Here is a 23,549-nt window from a genome sequence, read left to right as displayed (position 1 = left end):
TTACCTCTAACAAATTCATATGTTAGCATTCCAATTCTTTTAAATAAAATTCAGTAGTTTTATAGTTTTGCAACATGTTGCTATAGAGTATAATAGTTTTATTCACCTAACGGTTGTTTGTATCATCGAAAGTTAATCGAGTTAGATATAGGGTATATCAAAACATAGTATAAAACAAGGTCACTTTCTCTGTCCCTATATCCTTATGTATGCTTAAATCTTTCAAACTTCGCAACGGATGTTGATTTGATTTTGATGATATTATTGTATATCCTAAAGTTAACCCGCACTTATAGTAATGATAAGTACATAAGGTTAGATAAGATTAGATTAAATAAAACCATAATTTATGAATTGGAATTTTCTATTAAATAGAATAGGATAAAAAAATTAGTTTTATAAATAGATAATCATGGGCTGATCGAAGCTTCTTATGTCTTTTCAAAAATTAACAAAATGATGGCCTCAGGAAATTTTTTTCTAAATTTTTGGGAAAAAATCAGTTGGTCTTAAAAAATCGAAATCGATCAGGCCCGAGTTTATTGTGTATTCTAAAATCTGTATAAATTTCTTTAAAATCTACTAAGTGGTTTTCGATTAACAGTTGTCACCAGTTTAAAAACCATAGTTTTGAGAAAAACGCATTTAAAGTTTCACCTACCTGCTCCCGAGCGCTTTGAAGTTCCCGAGCGCGCTTTGTTATTTGTCGAATAACTCAAAAAGTAATTATCGGATCAACTTGAAATTTTCAAAGAATATTTTCAAGATATTACACTTAACGAAAATTCTGACTACCCTAACCCCTTAAGGTCTTGGTTAAAATTTAGAGTTTGATCAATGTAATTTAAGGAAATTATTTTCGAAAATCGTGATTTATGGTGAGGTATGTATGTTCAGAAAAAGAACTCAATAGAATAGGTATAGGTTGTTGATGACTGTTGATTTCCTTTTTTTTTATAAGCACGAATAGCACATTATTTTTTGTATTTTGAATCTTATAAAAATCGTAGTTTAAGTTAAGGTATTTCAGTTAAAAAAAGTACTGAATAAGAATAAGTAATCTTTTGTTGATTTATGATTTATGATTTCTAAATGGCAAGTAATAATAATATCGCAATTTGTGCATAGGTAATCATAAATATAGAACTGAGTAAATTTAGTACAGAAATTATAAAGTCATGTCTGGAACACGTGATCGTTCGAGCATGGGTCGTAGTACAGTGAATGCCAGAAGAGTACGTTCAGCAAGACATAAAGATTCGTCAACGGAACGTGATGATCGCCTCAGTAAGGCTCGAAATAGATATGGAGCTGAGAGAGAAAGAGAATCTTCAGTATTGCATGAGGTTCGCCGCAGCCGAGATAGGGTAAACATCGAATATAGAGAGCCGCAGAATCGTCAGCAAATAAAAAAAATTCTGCCATGAATTGCGATCCTTTGATTTCTTACAAGGACGATCGTATAGTATCAATAGGTACTATGTCGGTAGTGTGTGAATATTGCTTGGCATTGAAATTCAAGGACGAATCGAAAGGCATGTGTTGCTTACAGGGAAAAGTCAAATAAGAAGAAATTCTTCTTCCACCTGAACCGATTCACTCTCTTCTTACGGGTGATCATCAGAAATCCAAACAATGAGCAATATATGCCGTTATAATAACGCATTTCAAATGACCTCTTTTAAGAGTAAGCAAGTCGTTGAGCATGGGTTTATGCCTATATTTAAAATTTAAGGGGAAGTGTACCACTTAGCTAAGAGCTTGCTACTCTTTCGACCCGATGAGCTAAAATTTCTGCAAATATATTTTATTGCAGATCCCGGTACACAAGCATCTACGCGGTGTTCAAGTATCGGACAGCCAATAGAGAGATATAGAGATTTGATTAGATTTCTCCAAGATATGTTATATTCTCATAATTGCTACATACAATCTTACGAAACTGCGATTGAGAATGTTCCAGCAGATACTCTTGTCTTTAATGTCGTAATCCATGCAAATAAAGTTTTTGTTGGAGAACACAGAGGACGATACAATTTGACAAAAAAGAATATTCCATAGTCGTGATGATAATTTGCAAAAAATTTAAGAAATAAATAGATCTTATGACGGCTTACAATATCTATTGATGCTATGTGGTGGAGAAAATGGTTATGTCATTAATATTTCATAAGTTGACCTAATCGGTACACCTCTGCGTAAAACAGAGTCAAGTATAAACTAATATAGTAAAAATAATCAAACTAAGTTAAGAGCCGAAAAAAACGTCCACCTTCAGGATGCTTTACAGGCGAATGAACACCGTAACGGCATTGGGCAGTTGGTTATACTACCTTCATCATTTGCAGGTGCACCTCGATATTTACACAAAAAATCGCAAGACGCAAACCTGATTTATTTATAACTGCAACATGGAACCAAAATTGTCCGGAAATCAAAGAAAATATTAACACCAATTTAACTCCACAAGACAGATACGATATAGTTAATAGAGTTTTCCATTTAAAAGTACAGAAACTCCTGCATCTCATTAACAAGTCTCATATATTCGTTGCGCCGCGCTGTCATATGTACACAATAGAATGGCAGAAATGTGGCTTGCCACATCTACACCTGCTGGTGTGGTTAGTGAACAAAATTAGACCCAACCAAATTGACAGGGTCATTTCAGACAACGATGAAGATCCAATTCTGTACGAAATCGTAAAGAAACATGTGGTATATGGCCCTTGCAGGACTTTAAGCCCGAATTCTCCATGTATACGAAATTCTAAATGCAGTAAAAAGTTTTCGAAATTGTTCCAAACACAAACAAGTACTAGCGATGACGGATATCCCAAATATCGTCGATGACCGCCACAACAGGGAGGGCAAAATGCTACCGTCCGAAATATATGATATTGATAACCGATGGATCGTTCCCTATACTTCGTGCCTTTTGATTTTTGATGCCCACACCAACGTAGAGTTGTGCAATTCGATATGTTACTAAGTACATTAATAAAGACAGTGATCAAGCCACTTTTACTTTTTATATGGAGTATTTTATCATTCGATCATTTATATCAACAATTAATAACAGTAAATAGAAATTGTTTTCCCTTATTACCCTGGGAAGTATAGGAAAAACAGTTTTAATCAATCTGTTTTTAAAAAAAGTAAGATCTACTGGAAAAATTGCGTTTGCTGTTGCATCTTTCGGCATTACCGCTACGCTTTTGAAAGGACAATGCGCGATTTGCACAACAAAAATTCACCTATGAGTGGATGTACAATTCTGTTCTCCGGAGATTTCCGTCAACTCCTACCAATTGAGACTCAGAGAACTCGTGCTGGCGAAATAAATGCTTCCCTAAACCTTTGGCCACATGTCAATAAATTAGAGCTTAAAACTAATATGAGAGTGTCGTCATTCTCACGTGAGAACAAAGTATTTCAAGAGATGCTGCTAAAAGTTGGCAATGGAGAGTTAACACAAAGTGGGGAAAGGATTAACCTAGAAAACCTTTGTGTTTTGATAGACAACATCCAAGAGTTAGTTAATAATGTCTATCTTGACATTGATAACATGATTTATGAGACAATATCTTGGTTTAAAGAAATAGCGATTCTGTCACCAACTAACGAACAAGTAGATTAAGTAAATAACTTGATTCTTTCAAAGATCGATGTACCGGCGAATATATACTACTCAGTCGATACTGTTCTCGATTTGGAAGAAGCTGTTCATTTTCCTACAGATTTTCTAAACTCTCTGAACCCCTCCTCACAAAATGGTGTTGAAAATATGTTGTCCTGTTATAATATTAAGAAACATGAATCCACCTTAACTTTGCAATGGCACTCGTTTTATGGTAAAGTCATTGAAAACTTTTATAATAGAGCGCACAATACTCACAGGATGGGGTAAGAGAGAAGATAATAATAATAATAATAATAACCCAACGATTACCCTCCTCCCGTCCAACCGACGCGAGGGGCGCAATCCGCATACGTGCGGAATTAGCCGAGTCAGAAAAGGCAAGAGAGTTTTTTAAGTGTTGAGATCTAAAACTGCTCAGCTACAGAAACAAAAATTTCAACAGCTAAGATCTAAAGTTACAATATAATAAATTGTTACATTTTCATTTATTAAGAAAAAACAATAAAGTCTTTTTAATTTTGAAAAGTGAGTCAGATAAGTCAAATGTGCTGGAATGAGAATTAAAATCATGACATATACGGCGGAATGGCTCGTTTAGTTCTAAATTTGATCTACAGGATTTTAACAGTAAAGGTCTAAACTGCCTCGAACGGCGAACCGAGATATTAAATTTAATTTCAGACAGGAGAAAAGAACTGCAAACAGTTCCATTCAAAAGTTTCACTAAGAATGTTATGCCAAGCATTTCCCTACGACTAGAAAATGTAGGTAGATTAATAAGTTTTAAACGACTAGTGTATGGAGGTAGAATTACCCTAGCATCCCATCGGAAATGCGCTAAGGCGAAAAGTAAAGATTGTTTTTGAACCGACTCTAACTTGTCAGAATGGATTTGGTAGCTAGGGTTCCATACCACAGAGCCATATTCCAATATAGGTCTTACCAAAGTTGTATAAAGTGTTTAAGTAATATACGGATCTCTAAATTCTTTAGACCAACGTTTAACAAAACTGAGGACAGCTTTTGCTTTCAAGACCATGGTATCAATATGAAGACTGAAATTAAGCTTAGGGTCCATATTAACTCCCAAATCAACATAGTTTAAAACTTGCTCTAGAATATGGTGTTTTATTACATAAGAAGAGGGGTGCACAGATCTACGGGAAAAGCACAGCGTCTTACATTTATTGAGATTCAATGGCAAATCATTTCTATCACACCATGTTATCAAATTGTTTAAGTCTGTTTGCAACAGACACCTTTCCTCACTTCAAGTGTATGGTTTAAAAAGCTTTACATCGTCAGCGTATAATAAAATCTTTGAGAATTCTATTACTGAAGAGATATCGTTAATAAACAACAAGAACAGAATCAGGCCAAGATGACTACCTTGCGGAACACCAAAAGAAACATTAATTGTATCTGAAGGTGTATCCTCAAATATCACTCGTAGTGTTCTATTATAAAGATAGGAAGATATCCATTGAAGGAATCTTGGCTGAAAGCCCAGCAGATCAAGTTTATGTATGAGAATCGAGATATTTACTTCATCGAAAGCTTTGCTAAAGTCTGTGTATATAACATCCGTATGCTTATGTTCCCTAAAACCCAATGATACATGGTTTACAAATTCAAGTAAGTTTGTTATAGTCGAGTTCCCTTTACGAAATCCATGCTGAGATGAGGAAATTAACGGAGAAATCGAAAAGGTTATATGGTCAGTGATGATAGCTTCAAAAAGGTTAGGTATAACTGATAGTTTTGCGATACCTCTATAGTATTATATATTTGGCACTATTTTTAAGGAAGCATGAGGGTATCATGTCTGGGCCATAACTAAAAGATGATTTTAACTTATTTAAATTAAAAAGGACGTCTTCTTCAGAAATAATTGGAGCGTTAATTAAAGGTCAAAATATTGTCGACGCAATAGAGAATATTTAGAATAGTCGACAAGTGAACCGGTTTTTTTAAAATGTTTAAAGGCTCGAGTTTTTCTGTTTTTCAATTTATATAACTCTTTCGAAAACCACGGACTTATACTTTTGCTTTTATTAACAATTACTACTGGAACATACTTTTCAAATAATTTCATAATAATGTTATTAAAATGAGAGACACTCAATTCAATGTCACCATTATAATTAGGCCATGTTATTGTAGAAAGTTCTGTATTTAATTTTTTTAAATTAGCTTTTACAAAGTTAAACCGAGTACAGAAGCACGAAGTTTGATGATTATTATCCCGTACAATGCCTGAGATTTCGACAGATATTTCCAAAGCAGGATGATATGAGTCCTCTGGTAGAACAAGAGGATTACTCTGAATAACGGAACACTTTGCAGAGGTATCAACGTATTCTAAATCTAAGCATTTACCAAATTTATTCGGAATCAAATTAATTTGGTTCAGACCCAACTCGGACATTTTTTCGAAAAACTCATTAAAACATGACCGATTGCAAATCGGCACGATATAGTCATCGAAAGGTTTCCACGAAGCACACGGTAAATTGAAATCACCTAATACAATTATTGAATCTGCATTATTTGCCATCGAGGTAGAACTATTTATTAAAGAAGCCTGCTGCATGTATACAGATAAGTCCGAATGGGGTGGTATATAAGATAGGGTTAAGAACAGAACACCTCCACCGATTCTGTTCAGTCGATCACATCTAAAAATTTGAAATTCGCTGTTTAAAATCTCATTATCAAAAATGTGAGGTTTTAACCAAGTTTCTGTAAATCCAATTATATGGAAATTAAAATTGGAACTGTTCAAATACAAGTCTGTTAATTTTGTATTAAGACCTCTAACATTTTGATAATAAATGTTTAGCGAATTTCTACCAATCAATTTTTTATATCGGTGGTTGCTTTTGGTAATTTAACAATGCTTTCCTCAGTTTGACTTCTAAGTTAAGGTTTAAATTCGCGTACAAAAGCCCCAGTTGGCCAGAATGAACTATCTAAGATCTTTTTGAATGTTTCAAGAGATACGTCTATTTTAAACGATGATATACTTCTATCATAATTGAAGTTAAATTTACGTATATTGATATCATCGATTTTTAAACGTGACGAAATGTAAGATTTAATGTCTTCCACCAAGGTATCTTTGGCAAGTCTCGAAATAAATATAGACTTTTTAGTGGAATAACTATCAAATTATTAACTGATGCTACTAAGTTAATAGGGGGAGCCTCTGGAGTTGTGAGACACTTATTACTATTAGATAGAGCTATTGGGGAATTGAGCTCTTTGGAAGTTGACGGCTTATCACCTTGAGGGCAAGGAGAAGAGAGATTTATTAGGTCATTGGGAGGAGACGTTCTTTTCTGAACAGAAGAACTAAGTGTTACTTCATCGGAATGACGTTTACGCTTAGGAGCAGGTTTAGAGGATTCGTGAGAATCATTCAGGCACTTAAAAGATTTGAACAATTTTTCATAGTGCCTAAATTTTTCAGTGAGGGTTACAAGATCACGACCGATTTCGTTAAAGCCATTGCGTGTCTCCCTATAAACTTTAAATAGATCGATTTCAATAGATCTACAATTTAAACAGGACCAACGTAATCCCTTACAGTCGAGAATAGAATCTAAGATTCTACCAGTCAGTCCAGCAGATTTAATATGGGCAAGCCCATCACAAAGCCAGCATGAAACGTACCGATCTGACTCGCCTTTAATGTTACAATTGGGGAAGTTACCAGACATAATAAACCACAAGAATGAAGATCAAATAAAAGAGTAAGTAGAACAAAATATAATAGATAAATATAGTTTATTAGTGTGTTAATAAAATATTAATAATAATAAATTCAATTAAGAACAATTTTTTTTATCAAAGTTTAAAACCAAGACAATTTGAAATCTTCACGGTATAGGGTAAGGGGAATTGTTTTAGTTAAAATTTAACGCGTGAGAGCCGCTGGCAGTAATGAAAAAATCAAAACAACCGGATCGATTTTAATAATTTTTTAGTGAGTGACATAAGCTATATATTTTATACCCATTGGTAGCCGGAGCGGGCCGCTAATTTTAATAGGCAAAATGACTTCCTCACTTGGTTCATCTTCACATTGGTTTTCGATTGTAGCTTTTTTTTCTAACTCCATTAAAATCTCTCTATAGGAAGCTAAGCAATTTCTTAACTCTCCTTTAAACTTTGCGCTACGCACCGTTGAGGGATCAGTTTCAATGAAATGGAGTTCTAATTCTTTAGCCAACTTTAGACCTTTTTTCACATCTTGTAAATCGACATTTGGCACCCATTCGTTTTCCTTATTTACGTTCATTACTTTCTAATCTGTCTAAAATGGTTTGAAAAACTTGGCGTGTTTAATACATTTTTGAAGTTTGAATGACTGCTTGGTCCAAGGTTGTATTAATGACGAGCAGTTAGGAGAAAGGAAGACAATTTTTACATTCAGTTATATGTTGTGGCAATCAGCGTTATCAAGAACCAATAAAACTTTGAAATACAGATTTTTTCCATCGTATGGGTTTCCACTGCCGGGATAAAACGATTATAAAACCAATCCTTTATGAACCAAAAATTAAACAGCAAAAAGCTAAATGAACGGACGGTGCAGAAAAAATTTTAGAAAGACTTGTTCACCAACAAAACGTGTGCACTGTGAAAGAGCTGTGAAAAGACTAAAACCGATGTCGCTATGAGATATGCCGTTATAGGAGGGCTGTCGCATTTTCAGCTCCGCGTTATATGGAAACCGCCTTCTGAGAGTACCGCGTTATAGGAGGGCTGTCGCATTTTCAGCTCCGCGTTATATGGATACCGCGTTCTGAGAGTACCGTGGTATAGGAGGGTTGACTGTATTCATGTTTCTGGGCGCCGTAAGACAGCTGGTATTGCAAATGGGCGTAATCGAACCAAACCGAACGCAATTAATCGAAAACCAGTAAATTTCATAACTAAGCTCCACAATAAGATACAGGATTATTATGTGGTATAACGAATAACATTAAAGAGGGGAGTCTGCAGTTTAAACATATTTTTAAATGTGGGCGTGGTCCCGCCTTCTAATAGGTTTAATGTGGTGGTTTTGATTAAAATTACTAAAAGTGCGATAAGTCATTATAAAAAAAAAACAGTCAGAGACGTTGAATTTTACACATAGGTTAGACAGTAGAATTAAGCTTTATAGAAGCGAAAACAAAAATTGGATTGGATTGATAGAGGAAAACCCATATCTCGGGACCTGCTTGATGGATTTCAACTAAATTCGGTGGTAACATTGTTTGGCATTCCTATGTTCATGACAAAACTTGGAACGAATAATACGAACGAATATCACCTTACGACCGAAAATTGTCCAAATCGCTGATCGTTGTGACTTCACCTCTTGTTTTAGGATCATGGTGGTAAGTCCAAGTCTTATCCATAGTTTAAAACGACGTAAGAATTCGCTTAGTAAAACTTGGATCTTCACTTCACAATATTATTAACTTGTTAAAAGATTTGTGGCGTGGTTGCGGTTTTTGGTCGCGGTGGATTGTCTGAAAGCCTAGTACGACCACGTTTAAATTCACCAGCTTTAACTTCTAACAATTGTTCATAAATTTAATTTGCTTTTAAACTTTTCAAAATAAAGAATGCAATCACTGCGTGATAATATATTTTTTCCATATTAAATAATATCCCCTGACACGTCAACTTCAAATGGCTTGTAAACAAAGAATTAATTAACAGAATGACTTGTAAAACAAAAATTTGGAGCTAGTAGTGGCCCGAATACAAGATGGCGCACGAATCAAACAGTAACAAAAACAAACAGTAACAAGTAAGGAAAGGCTAAGTTCGGATGTAACCGAACATTTTATACTCTCGTAAAGTTAAATGGTATATTCGTTTGAGACTTCTTTATATTTAAGAATATGAAAATAATTAGAGCAATTTGTAAACTAAATTTACTCAAATTATGAGAAATCGTTCTTGTGCTTTTTGTATACGCTTATAATTGATTTTATATAGAATGCATTACAACTGTATTAAGAAGTATGAAAAAAAATCGTTTTTGGACAATGAATAACATTTTTTATTTATTATATCGATATTATTATACATGTTTAGCTTAAAAATAATAAATATTAACAACTTTACAAATGATATAATAATATTATATTAATTTGTATATAATATTTACAATATTAAACATAAATTTTTGTAGAGATTCTTATACATATATCCAAATTATATTTCTTTTTTCCTTATACTATTTAATTTCTATCATATATTTATACAATAATGTCATACATAAAAAAAATTATATATATAATTTAAATTTTCTTAATTAGATTATTTATATATTTTTCTTAAAATTGTCTTAAAAACTACTGTCAAAATTCCTATACCATTCCAATTCGATTATATTTGGAAAAAAAATGAAGAACTATTGCACTAAGTCTGACAACTTTAGTTCGAAATAGAGACACAAATACTGTCATGATAGCTGTGTACTGTCTCCAAAGTAATTGCATTTACACGGAAAGGATCCATGTTTGAAAATGCCCAATCAATTTGTGTACCGGTAGGTGTAGTTGAATATTCTGCACCAAGCAGGGAACTAAAGTTTTTTTCTTGGAGCAGATTTCTTATTGCAGTCCCTGTAGACATTAAACAAATGTTAAAATCTCCAACAATTAGCACATTTTGATTGCCTAACTCAGAAGTAAGGATTTCCTGAAGTTCTACAATTAATTGTCTGACTGATTTCTATATAGAACCAGAATATTAATATTGAAACATTTAAACAAAACCGCTTCTAAAACTTTGCGGCCTGAATAAATTTTCTTTACAGCCTTTGATTCTATAGAGCAAGCAATACTATGCTTTGCATATATTAAACGCCCCGTTTATTTCTGTTGGTTGTTTCCGTGCTATCTATCCTCAGCTCGTTAATTGGAGTAAATCCTGGTATATCAAAACTTTCGCAAGGATAACTCCAAGTTTCTACAAAACATAAAATATCTGAAGATAGCATCAAACAGTCGCTTTTTATATCATTAATGTGAGCGTGAAGACTCTGAACATTATGGAATAAAATTTGATGTCCTGATGTTCGGGAAATCATAAAATTGAAACTTGTTGTCAAAGCTGTATTTGTGTTCAATTCCCTCAGTTCCCTAAATACGGGATCCGATTCAGAAAATTTGTTAGGAGGAATAAAATTTCCTATGTCGAATAGACCTTCTGCAGAAGTAGCTCGACTACAAGCGACATATAATGAAGCTCTAGGCATTCTTGGTTGAGTATGAACTACAACTTTATTATATGTGGCACCCTGACTTTTATGAATAGTTATTCCCTCAGCCGGAACAACTGGAAACTGATTTATTTCAATTGAAATTTGTTCATTTCTTTTATATTGAAAAGATTTTAGAACTTTTTCAATTGGTGTCCAAGAACTTTCTAGAGGATGAGGCCTTTTTGATCGTGCTATCAAACCAACAGAAGGTTCTAAAAATTTAATCCACAGAATTGTTGGAAAAGAACAATGGAAATCAATTTGCTTAAGTTGTCCAGCTGCCCCATTAACCAAGCCATCACACCTGTTTATGTTCACTGTAATCATACATTTGGCGAAGGTTTTTAGTGTCAATTCATAGGGCAGTCCGTGCGTTTCAGAAGTTTTGAAAAGTTTAACTCTTTCCAAAATATTGTCATTTTCATTTATATCAATTCCTTTAACTGAGTCTTTTGCAGTTGAAAGGATAGCTTCTGTTGGGATTCGACTGAGCTTAAGGGCATGGAAATTATTTGTCTCTTCATTGGACCAAAATAAATGTATGGCATCATCGGGAACTTCTTCGAAATTAACTACTCGAGTTTCAATGAGTGAAATGTCCTCATTTGTCATAGTACCAGATGCCATATGGTTTAATGCAATTGCAAAGGCCTGATCCTACCGTTGTCTCATTATCTCTGTTAATTCAAAGTATTTAGATAACTCCCACAAAGGGGAACCAACTAAAGTGCTGTATGCATCATTGGGATTAGGAGAGAATATCCGCTTATCTCCAACAGGTGAGAGTTGCTTCAAATCACGAAACACTATGATCGGTATACCACCAAAGGGGCTGTCTGTTTTGAAAATTTGATTTAATCTCGCATCAACAGAGCTAAACATACGAGCACCTACCATCGATATTTCATCAATTATGATTAATTTTAAATCGATAAGTCTGGAATACAATGAATTAACTGTGTCATTGCTAAGTGGCCTCAACTCTCTATTCAACTGATTAACAGGTAAAGAGAATATTGAATAAAGGGTCATTCCACGTATTCCGAATGCTGCTTTAGGCAGGGTAGGTGCGCAAAGAAGAACTTTTAAGGAACTTGGATTGGATCCAGGTGTAGAATTGTAACGATGGTTAAGAGCTTGATATATTGCAGATATCAAACGACTCTTTCCTACACCTGCACCGCCGCCAATGAACTCATAAAATGGAAGATTTGTTTTTAGGTGGAGCATCAAATGTGTCAAATAGGTTCTTTGCTTAGTATTTAGAGTTTGAACTAAAGAAAATAGTTCCTCAAATGGAATTAAAGGGGGTAGTTTAATAAGTCTAATATTGCAATCAGATTCAGTGCCATTATCAGTTGAATCTTCGCCATGCAAGTCCAGCAAATTTATATTTGGGTTTATTTCTGGAAGTGCCAACACTCTGAACTCATTTTCCACGATAGGTAGTTCATTTTGAGCATCTCCGTCCAAGTCTATTTTATTATAAAACTTTCTAGAACATTTTCAAGTTCTTCTTGCTCAAAAACATCATATTTTCTCTGATTTTCCTCAATTATAATACGATGTGTTATGCAAGTCTGCTCATTATCGTTTTCAATGAGATCTTGCTGTTTATTCCGCCAAGGATAGTAAAGCATTAACATTTCGCGGAAATAATCAACTCTGGCCAAATCTGGGTTAAACCTTCCATACCGAATAATACAAGGTTTGGTACGTTTTTTCACAAAACCGCTACCGTCTTTAAGAGGCATGACAACCACGCTTTCTGGTAAATTATCGTCTTCCCTCTCTTCTTCTTCATGATCACTATCTTGTGCTCTTCTACTAGATTTAAAATATTTATACCAAATCAATGCAAAATCAGCTAAACAAAGAGTTTCTAACTGATCGGATCTTTGAACATAACGGTCTAAAATACCGGCTACGAATATTTCAGTCGAACCTGAAGGAAGGTTCTGAAGTTCCGCTCTAGGTTTTACCATTCGAACACGTTCCTCAGGTCGAGAGGTATTTATAAATATTTCTGCATTACTTGCTTCCGAAAGATGGAGCCCAATGCAGCAATATACTGCTTCTTGTGCAGATATTTCTGTGCCTGATATAAATTTGTGACCTATATGTTTAAGTTTTTGCTTAATAGTATAGAAATTCCCCTGTTAGACTTGTTAATATAATTAATTACATATATATTAACAGCAAGCATATGCATCCAGTATATATTGGATATCCATATTTGCTCTATGGAGTTCCAAAATCAGAGGTTTATAAGCGTTTATAAAACGATCCTGTAATTTTCTTTTTAGAAAAATTTTGGGTTTTGTTAAACTTGACCTAAGGGCTAACAAATAGTCATCAAAAGACATATTTATTCTACTATGAGACAGGAAGTGTTCAAAATCGTTTAAATTAGAAATGTCTTCTGTAGTCATATTAATGTTGTTTAATACGTTTTGAATTTGAAAAAGTTTTCCTTGTGTCTTTCTGAATTGTGACTTTTTTCTGTAAGATGTAACAGTATTTGCGTTGAAGGCATTGGTGGATATGGTATACCAAAACGACAAAACTGTTGTCCTCTTATTTCCCTAGTACAAGACCGACTGTTGTTATGCTTTTGATAACCCAAATAATTTTCTAAGTGGCTGATCGAACCATCAGTAGAAATATAACTTTCAATAAAACTAATGACATCAGGGAATGTCTGAGGATCTTGAAGGTTGATCCTGGGAGCATTATTAAGCCAATACATGCCATGTACATGCGGGGAACCTCTCTGTTGAAACTCCACTCTCCAGTAGAAATTTGTAACAAAATGCTCTCCAAAAATGCCGGCGTTATCTTTAAAAAGCTTAAGAATTTGTCGATAGCGGTAGCCAAAATATCTAGCACAAGTAACCACGTCTGACCGAATTAAGCGATATCTATCTTGGGTTGTTAAACTGTTGGCTTCCTCTTCCGAAATATCTTTAGAATCAACAGTTTTAGAGAGGATGACCAAAAGCTCAACCCACTGAGATTCTGCAGCCGATAAAGTGATAAAGAAGGTTGGAAGCCCAAATTGGCGAATCATAGCGATTGCCTTTTTCCTCTCAGCTTCCCAGTGTGTAGGTGAAGATCTAACGCCTTTCAAAACCTTGTAACCATCGTCGTGTTGAAGCAAGTTTTGAACAAAGTTTTCGTTTAATAGATTTTGGGCCGTAACTTTGTAGCAGTTCAAATTTTGTTGTAATCATGGAACAACTTTGGAATGGTACACCTATTATCTTGCTATACGTTTCAGAGCATGTACGCTTCTGCCCAACGTATATTGTTCCAAATGACAACTCTTCTGAATTATTATCTTGAATTATGTCAATTGGTCTTTGTCCTTCACCTGGCGCTATAACTTAACGGCTATAGTCTAAGTTTTCTACAGGAATATTGTCCAAAAGAGTTTCTTGACCACCTGGATTTAGCTCTGAAGGTAAAAGACCCGTGGGAATATTATTACCTGAGGGATTATCATTAGAAGTTTGTGCCGCATGAAAAGATTGAACCATTCGGGAATCCTCTGCAGATACAACAAACGGAATTTCGTCTTGGTTATTAAATTCTGAAATCCAGTTTTAATTAATATATATATTGTGCTCACGATACAGAGGGGTATTCACTAAGAACTGCAAAGCTTCCATAATCTTTGCGGGGCGTATGGTATCGATCATGTTATCATGATTGTATTCCAAACGCCTTCTTAAGTGAATTTGTATAACATGAGCCTCATCAAAGGACCTTGGTAGAGATGTCACAATATTGTTAACAGAAATTGGTATATTAACAACAGCACCTTTGAGCAAACTCTGACATTGATATCCTAACGGACGGATTGTCATAACAGGCAATTTGGCATTATGAGACGTTCTTTAATTGGGGTTAAACCTTTCAAACAATCCGGTATTTCAGGAAAGTCTAGACCGTTAGCTAAACATATTTTTCGAAAGTTTTTTTTTAACAATCGCATTTTTGCAAGTAGCACAAAAATTGTAGTTTCCATCTTCTGAAGGAAATTTTTGCATTAAAAAGAAGGCGGATGCAGCATTCGGAGGATTTTGGGCAATAGTTTCGAAATTTAATTTGCGAACTTGGTGTGAAAACCATAAGCCGCCGCAGCAAATACATATTTCAGTAGGGCCCTTATTTATATTTTGGAAATAAATGTTTTTTAAATCTGTTAAATTGCCACTATTATCAGTTTCTATAACATATAACAACAGATCGAACCTCGGGGTCTTCACGCCGAGACCTATGACCTCGAGTATTTCTTATTTGCTCTTCAGAGCAAATTTGGGGATCTTGCCGCCTTGTTCTATGTTGAACAGTATTTGCAACTTGCTCAACAGATCGAACCTCGGGGTCTTCACGCCGAGACCTATACCTCGAGTATCTCTTATTTGCTCTTCAGAGCGAACTTGCGGATTTTCCCGCCTGGTTCTATGTTGATTTGTATTGATAATTTGTTCGGACAGACGTACATCGGAATCTAATCTACGATTAGCGTGACTTACAGTATTTTGTGACTGCTCACTATCTCTATATAAAGAGTTTGCACGAAGAACTCTCATACCTCTTCTATTCTGAAGACGACTTAGTAATATAGATTTTCTACCTAATCTAGGCATAATTAATTAATAATAAATGGATTAATATATAAAATACTTATAGATAATACTTATATAATTCAGTCTGTCCGGGTGTTAAAAGTTGGATCCTAGGTGCTGCTCTCTTTCACTGTAATTCCTTGTAAGTCCTTGCTATGCTATTGCTCGTCACTATACACTGTACTGTTAATACACTAAAATTAGTTTGAATAAAGCACTTTTCTTGTAAAGACATCTAGTGAAACTCAAACTAGAAACACAGTGTACTGATATTTATTATACTCTTGCAACATGTTGGTACAGCTTACGTACTTTTGTATACCTATATATTACTTAGCTATTCACTAACATAATAATACATAATATTTAGTTATATTTATATTTTAGAAATTAGTAGTTTATTTCATTGTATTGAAATTAAGTTCTCGGAAATCCCTCTGTAAAATACTTTTGTTAAACGCTTTCTAAAACAGGGGGATCTATGGTACCTATTTTGAAGGGTCTACCCATGAAGGTTAAATTAACAATAACTTACATATAATTAAGTATGGTATACACATATGTAGAGCAGGTATGTAGATTTTCTTCTTTCTGTCTTAATATCTAAGCCTTTCATAAGCTGCCAACGGCGCTAGGTAAAAATGTAATTTTCTTGAGTTTACAGTTCCTGACCTTCATATTAAAATGTGTCGCAAAACTCAAAAATTAGACAGTAGCATGTAAACCGATGGGGTCGCAGTTTATCTATAACCACATAAAAAGGGTCTTTAGCCCTTTTGATACTACATTACTAATATTTATTTCATGCAATTTTTTTTAGAAGGATTTTTTTGCTCTATACAAAGTCCAGCACTCTAAGAAACTTTTTTAGCATTGTTGTCTGGTATATTTTATAATAAGTTGATGATTATCACCAAATATTAGAAGAAATATATGTATATAGAAATCTATATCTATCACTTTAGGTGATGCAAACAACTCTTTGGTGAACAAAACTATACTCTGTTGCAACATGTTGCGAAAGAATTCAACATTCATTACTCGATTATCATTTGGTATCTTATTAACTTATGTTATTGATCATCGATTTATTTTGTGTCAATACTATTTTTTTCTCCGATATGTTAACTTTTATAAAAAGAAGCTATTTATCTCAAACATGGTATATGTGATATAAACTGAATCAAAGGGGTTAGATTTAATATTACTCGAGAACATATTTTGAAGCAATTTTCTATATAAAAAAAAATATTAATACTCACTGACCGACATATTCGGCATAAAACTGGTTAGAATAACGAAAAGCATTATAAGTAGTATATGTAATTTGAGGGCAGTATTAACCCAATTTTATTAATTTTTTCCAATACCACATACTACTAACATGCCACAGACTAATTAAATGCTCCCACTGTTTATTAATCATTAAGGTACCTCACATACCATCACTAATCAAATGGAGTAAAGTCAGACGAATGTTCGAAAATCCTGATATTAGTGACATGGGGGTAAGGACAATTTTCACCTGATTTAATCTTGTTATGAGTAAAACACGCTCTCTCTTTTTCATTGAGATAACTCACATATGCGGTATAAAGTCACGCGGAAGTTAAAAATATTTATATTAGATATATGAGGGCTAGAAGAATTATTGATCCGATTCAACCCATTTTTGAAACAAAGACATACTATTATCGATAGTTTCATTTATTTATTCTATTATATGAATTTCAAATATATATCTTACACAATGGCCGATATTTACGGTAAAACGTCAACTATAGGTACTGGGGTCCACATATTCAGTACCTAGGGGCTTGAACAGTTTTGGTTCGATTTAGACAATTTTTGGTCACAAGGTGGCATACTTTAAACGTATTATTCACGCAAAGTTTTACGCCGATATAATCATTGTTGCTTGATTTGCATAGTGGAAAGTGAAAGAATCAAGTGGAATTTAAAATGTCATATGGAAAATAGGCGTGGTTGTAATCCGGTTTCGCCCATTTTCGCACCATCACGTAGAAATATAAAAAGAATATTATGTACCAAATTTGGTTGAAATCGGTTAAAAAGATCCCAAAATATGGGTTTTCACCTAAAAGTGGGCGGTGTCACGTCCACTGTCTAATTTTGAACGCGATTCCTATAAAGTCATCTCATACCATCCCTGAGATAAAATTTAATGTCTCTGGCGTGTTTAGTGCTTGATTTATCGCGCTTTTAGTAGTTTTTAACAGTCACGTTACATGGGGAGTGGACGGGGTTGTCACCCGATTTCACCCAGTTTCCCACCGTAGGTAGAGGTGCTAAAAACATTTGCTTCCAGTGAATTATTATAGCTTTAGTAGTTTAGGAGATATGCACATTAAACCTATTAGGGGCGGGACCACCCCCACTTTAAAAAAAAAATTTTAAGTGCAGATGCCCGTCCCTAATGTGATCTCGTGTACCAAATAACAGTATTGTATCTTATTGCGGAGCTTAGTTATGACAATTTATTTGTTTTTGATTAATGGCGTTTTGTGGGCGTGGCAGTGGTCCGATCACGCCCACCTGCTATACCAACCGTCTTACAGCTTGCACGGACGGACAGACGGACGGACGGACAGACAGTCACCCGGATTTCAACTCGTCTCTTCATCCTGATCATTTATATATGCATAACCCTTTATCTAACTCGATTAGTTTTAGGTGATACAAACAACCGTTAGGTAAACAAAACTAATATACTCTGTAGCAACATGTTGCGAGAGTATAAAGATGGTACTTTCTTACTTTTCTAGACAAGTTTGCGAAATTTGCTATGGCATTTCAGCTAGAAGATAGAAAGAGTATAACTATTATAGAAAAGCTTAGTCTATTCTTTTCTATCAAGGGAAGACCCAGAAAGGTAATATTAGATAATGAATTCGACTCAATTAACATAAAAGATTTTTTTAGGTAAGAAGAAATAGAAGTTCATTTTACAAAACCAAACAGTCATACTGGGAATTCAGATATCGAAAGATTTCATAATACTCTCTCCGAAAAAATTAGAGTCCTAGAAATTGAAAAACCAAGCCTTTCGACAGCGGAAAAAGTATTACAAAGCATAGAATGCTATAACAAATGTTATCATTCTACAATTAAAACCACACCCCTTGAGGTTTCAAATGTGAAAACTGATAAAAATTTGATTAAAGACACTATTCAGAAGACTAAAGAAAAATGCATAGGAAAACTAAATAGAAATAGAGAAGAGTTTAATAAGACTCAAAAAGAAGGTTACATAAAAAATTATAAAGCGGTTCGGCACAAATACGAACCAAGATATAGAAAATTGCCATTAGATAAAATTCACTAGGCAAATATTAAACGTCCAAATAATTTTTCACCCAAGTATTTTAACAAATGAAGAAATTTATAATTACAACATAGACCTCAACAAACTTCAATATATACAAGTATGCGCCTTGGAATATAAAGAAGATTTGTTAATGTTCGTGGTCAAAATCCCAAAAGAATTTCAATCGGTACAATTAAAAACTATTATTCCTATACCAAATACAGCAGGCAGAGAAATAACAGCAGAAATTGAAAATGTTTTTGAATACAAAAATGTCACTTATAAATTCGAAGAAGCTAAAACCCTCAATGAACTACAAATGTCTAAACATTGCATCTACTTATTAAATTGTGAACTTATCAAAAATAGCATTACAGAAATTTTTCAAATTGATGGAGAAACTATTTTAATAAAAAATGCAAATGGCATAGAACTAAACCAGAATTGCGACAACAGAAAAATTAAGTTGGAAAACACTACATTGATGCATTATAATAACTGCAGAATTAAGATCCTATACCAAACATTCTCAAATACTAAAATATCATACAATCAAAGATTTTATTATCCAAACTATGATACTCACAATTTTACTAATAAAATTACAATTAACCACCTTTTATTTAAAAACGAAGAAAATTCAAAAGAAATTAATGAATTAAAATATCACAAAAATACCTCTCATATTGGAATATCAATTTTAAATTTTATTGTGATTATAATAATAATTTTAATATCTTATAAAATTAAAAAAAAGAAAAACTATACTATTCAAACTCAGGAGAGTTTTCCATTAAGGGAGGGAGGAGTTATGTGTACACTATCACCCCAACCAGACACCACACAACAAAACATTGTAAATTGGTCAAAATAAAAGATTAAAGAAAAACAAGTAAACATTACTAGAACAAAAGAAACAAGTAGAGATAAAGAACAAAAGAAAATAATGCAAATGCATACAAACATGTTTTGGTCCTTATGTTTGACTGTAAGGAAAACCCAGACATTATCGGGTAAACCACACAATCATGTTTGTTTGCATCCAATAGAAAATAAGATTATATTTAACAAATATTGTATTTCCTCCAATAATAAGAAAATAGAAAAACTAAGAAATGGATTAAGAAAATTGTAATCTTTTTAGTAGTTATATAAGCAGAAAATAATTTGAAAAAACAAAGAAAAAAAATATAATGTCGCAGAAATAACATCGTCGGCATTTTTAGTCTCTCCTCCGCTCGAAGAACCAAAACTTGCACACAGAGGCGTGGATTACAACCCGAAGCTTGGTCGTTGTACTTTGTGGACGGAGGATGCAATGATGTGGAATTATATAGTGTGAACTATTTAAATCAAAGTTCTTTATGGCGATCATGTTCCCAAGTGCAAGAAATCTCTTCCTCGCATTGTAGAAAGAGTTGCCAAATATTGTAGGCGAAACCTTAAATGGTAATCGAATTTGTACACGTCTATCACTTTTCATTTGAACGCTTTGAATGAAATGTTGTTCGCATAAACGTTCCTCTTCGGACAATGTTTATGTCTTTTCAGTGAAATTTTCAATTTTCCAAAAGCATTAAAGAATCGAATCGATGTTAGATGGATTTGAATTTAGTCTGATATTACATGATGATGGGTGGTAATTCCAAAGCGTTTCAAAATTACGACCTTACAATCCACCCTAATTTGCTGCTTTCAAAAAATATTTCTGCATTGAGCAATAAATCTATACGTTGAGGTTTGTAGAAGTGAGGATCCTCAAGCTGAAGGTTTACAGGAATATCCCATTTAGAAGTGTTGATAAAACTATGTATTTGTGTCGTGATCTGTTTCGTTATCGCAAATTGCGATATACAAGTAAAATTTCCAATACGAGATTTGATTTTCGCATTTGCTGCATACTTTGAATTAAAACGAATATCTGAAATTCCTGAGTTTTCCTGATGTGAGAAAAACCTTTTAAGCTGCAACTGCTTCGCTGTTTCTTTGGTGATGAAATTTAATTCGGAACATGAATCCAATAACGCACGAGCTGGCTGCATCACTCCAAATTTGTGCTGTATGTAAATTAAGGCTGTTGGTATTATCGCTCTTTTACGTGTGCATGCGATGAGTGAAACTGATGGATTGGTTGGTGAATGATGCGATGGATTTGTTGGTGAATGATGCGATGGATTTGACGAAGTAAACGGCACATCTCTTCTTATCGAGTAATTTATAATCTCGCTGTGTTACCTTTGAGTTTTCCCCTTTTGAACAAGTATCTAAATACTGACAGTGCCGATTTAACCACTTGTTGCAATTATCCCATGATGACAAGTGGTCAAACTCTTGCTTTTGATTGTATGCCGATTTTGAATCAGACTCACTTTTAGTTAAGACGATATAAATTAGCATTGATAATTGCAGCTCATTATGCCGCTTTTTGAGCCCAACGAGAGTAACGAACCTCGCAGCGCTGCAACAGTCTTGATGATATTACGTAGATTTTCTGCGTCAGATCTTTTCATAACTGGAGTATTAAAAAATGATATTATGTGATCATAAAAAATTAATACGTTATTGTCGTATCTTGTACCGTTGTATATCCTTCGAGTAATTTTCTGCGGATACCTGGAAGGCTAAGGGCTGGTCCTAAAAGACAGTTTAAAATATAATTAAATTTGTCAACCTTTGGCATTGTTGGGTTATCGTGGACCATGTTGCAAAAGGTGCGGAAAAAGAGTTTGTATCCAAATGTCGTTGCGTTGAACATGCTAGTGTTCAACTCAGAAACGTGGTTTCTGGGGTCGATTAATGAAAGTATTTTGGATCCCCTATACCTTCACTGTGACTTTGACGAATTGACGAACTGTCGGTAAATTCGACAGATGTTGATAAGAAAAAGTCTCGAACGAATGTTGAAAACTGCTTATGCGGGCGTAGGTATGAAAATATGTATTTTTGTTTGTTTGCAATTTGAGCGACGGCAATCGATTATGATAACTAGTATTTCCAAATGTCGTTGCGTTGAACATGCTAGTGTTCAACTCAGAAACGTGGTTTCTGGGGTCGATTAATGAAAGTATTTTGGATCGCCTATACCTTCACTGTGACTTTGACGAATTGACGAACTGTCGGTAAATTCGACAGATGTTGATAACAAAAAGTCTCGAACGAATGTTGAAAACTGCTTATGCGGGCGTAGGTATGAAAATATGTATTTTTGTTTGTTTGTATATATGTACCTGCTTACAAAGTGAGAACATAAAAAATGCAATTATGTACAAATCATAGAAGACCGTAACATATGTGTGGCAATCATATATACAACTCTTCCATAGTTATTTACTAAGCAGATATGGCAACATTCATCCTACACTATCTGTCATGCTAACGTACCTCCATCTTCATGTTTTTTTTTTCATCACGCATCGTCCAACACGTCATCACTATTTTTGTATGTAATCACATTATATCATTTTTTGGAAGGTACATAAATCGAACATTATTGTGGACATCCCCTATATTGGTGGCCCCCACGGAAGCAAAAATGGTCGAAGAGGACGCGTTAAATCAGTTAACCGAAAATTTGCAGCCTCGCTGCGTGGAAGATGCTAAAGTCTCCATCAAAATTCCACCATTCTGGCACGCAAAGCCAGAACTTTGGATCGCACAAGTGGAGCCACAATTTTTCGCCGCAGGGATAACGAGCGACAAGACCAAGTATCACACTATCGTGGCGGAATAAGAAAGCAACGTGCAAATAAGTGACATTATTCGCAATCCACCGAACAGCGACATGTCCCAACACTAAAAAACGTGTAAAGAAACTACTACAAGAACAATAGCTTTGTGACATGTGCCCATTACAACTCTTGCGCGAGATGCGTAGTTTAGCAAGCATCGAAATAAAGGACAACATACTCAAGTCTATTTGGATAAGTCGGTTACCATCCAACATGCGACTAATAATTTCCATCAGCATCGATCTCCTGGACAAAGTAGCTCTGCTCGCAGATAAAATAAGTGAGGTTAGCGACACACCACATACACAGCCATACACGCGTAATTCAGCATCGAGCAACAACTGGCTGAGATCACAAAAGAAATCGCCTCGATAAAAGCAAACATAAATCGTCGATCTAGAGGTCGAAGCAGGACCGGTGCTCCGTCACGCTCCGCCACGCAAAACAACAGCTTGAGGGATTTGTGCTGGTATCACCTAAAATTTGGTAACAAAGCTAAAAAATGTCGCAGCCCCTGCACAAGAAAGTTAAATTAATTAGTCTGTCGTCAATAGCGGTCAACGACAAACTCAACAACGCAAACCGCTACTTAATAGTTGGAGATAAGATATTCGGAATAAAATGGGAGCCGAAGTCAGCGTAATTCCACCGACGCAACAACATCGTAAACATCCTGACAAAAGTAACTACCTCTACGCAGCAAACAGGTCCACCATAAAAACTTACGGTGAAAAAGGCATGCATGTTAATTTGGGCCAATTTTCCAAGAATGTCATAGTCGCCGACGTATCACAAGCCATCATCAGAGAGGATTTTTTGTATCGCATTTTAACTTATCGGTCAACTTACGACAACGAAAATTCATCGAAAACATCACAAACGCTAGCAAACATTGTTCAGTGTCAGCTAATAATGAAGAAGTATTGAATTTATCATGCATTAA

General features: G+C 34.5%; 1 protein-coding gene across 1 annotated transcript; it reads left to right on the top strand.

Annotated features, from left to right (window-relative positions):
* The first annotated feature begins 1,178 nt into the window (after nucleotides 1-1,178).
* Nucleotides 1,179-20,061, top strand: LOC138856056 (uncharacterized). The gene is made up of 2 exons (XM_070106492.1): nucleotides 1,179-1,367; nucleotides 18,883-20,061. The coding sequence occupies exons 1-2, from the start codon at nucleotides 1,179-1,181 to the stop codon at nucleotides 19,750-19,752; spliced, it is 1,059 nt and encodes a 352-aa protein (XP_069962593.1). The 3' UTR covers nucleotides 19,753-20,061.
* The last annotated feature ends 3,488 nt before the right edge of the window (nucleotides 20,062-23,549 follow it).

The sequence above is a fragment of the Bactrocera oleae genome, chromosome 3, assembly GCF_042242935.1.
Source record: "Bactrocera oleae isolate idBacOlea1 chromosome 3, idBacOlea1, whole genome shotgun sequence".
NCBI lineage: Eukaryota > Metazoa > Arthropoda > Insecta > Diptera > Tephritidae > Bactrocera > Bactrocera oleae.
Note: the sequence above shows the minus strand (reverse complement) of the source record. Positions and strands in the feature narration are given on the sequence as shown.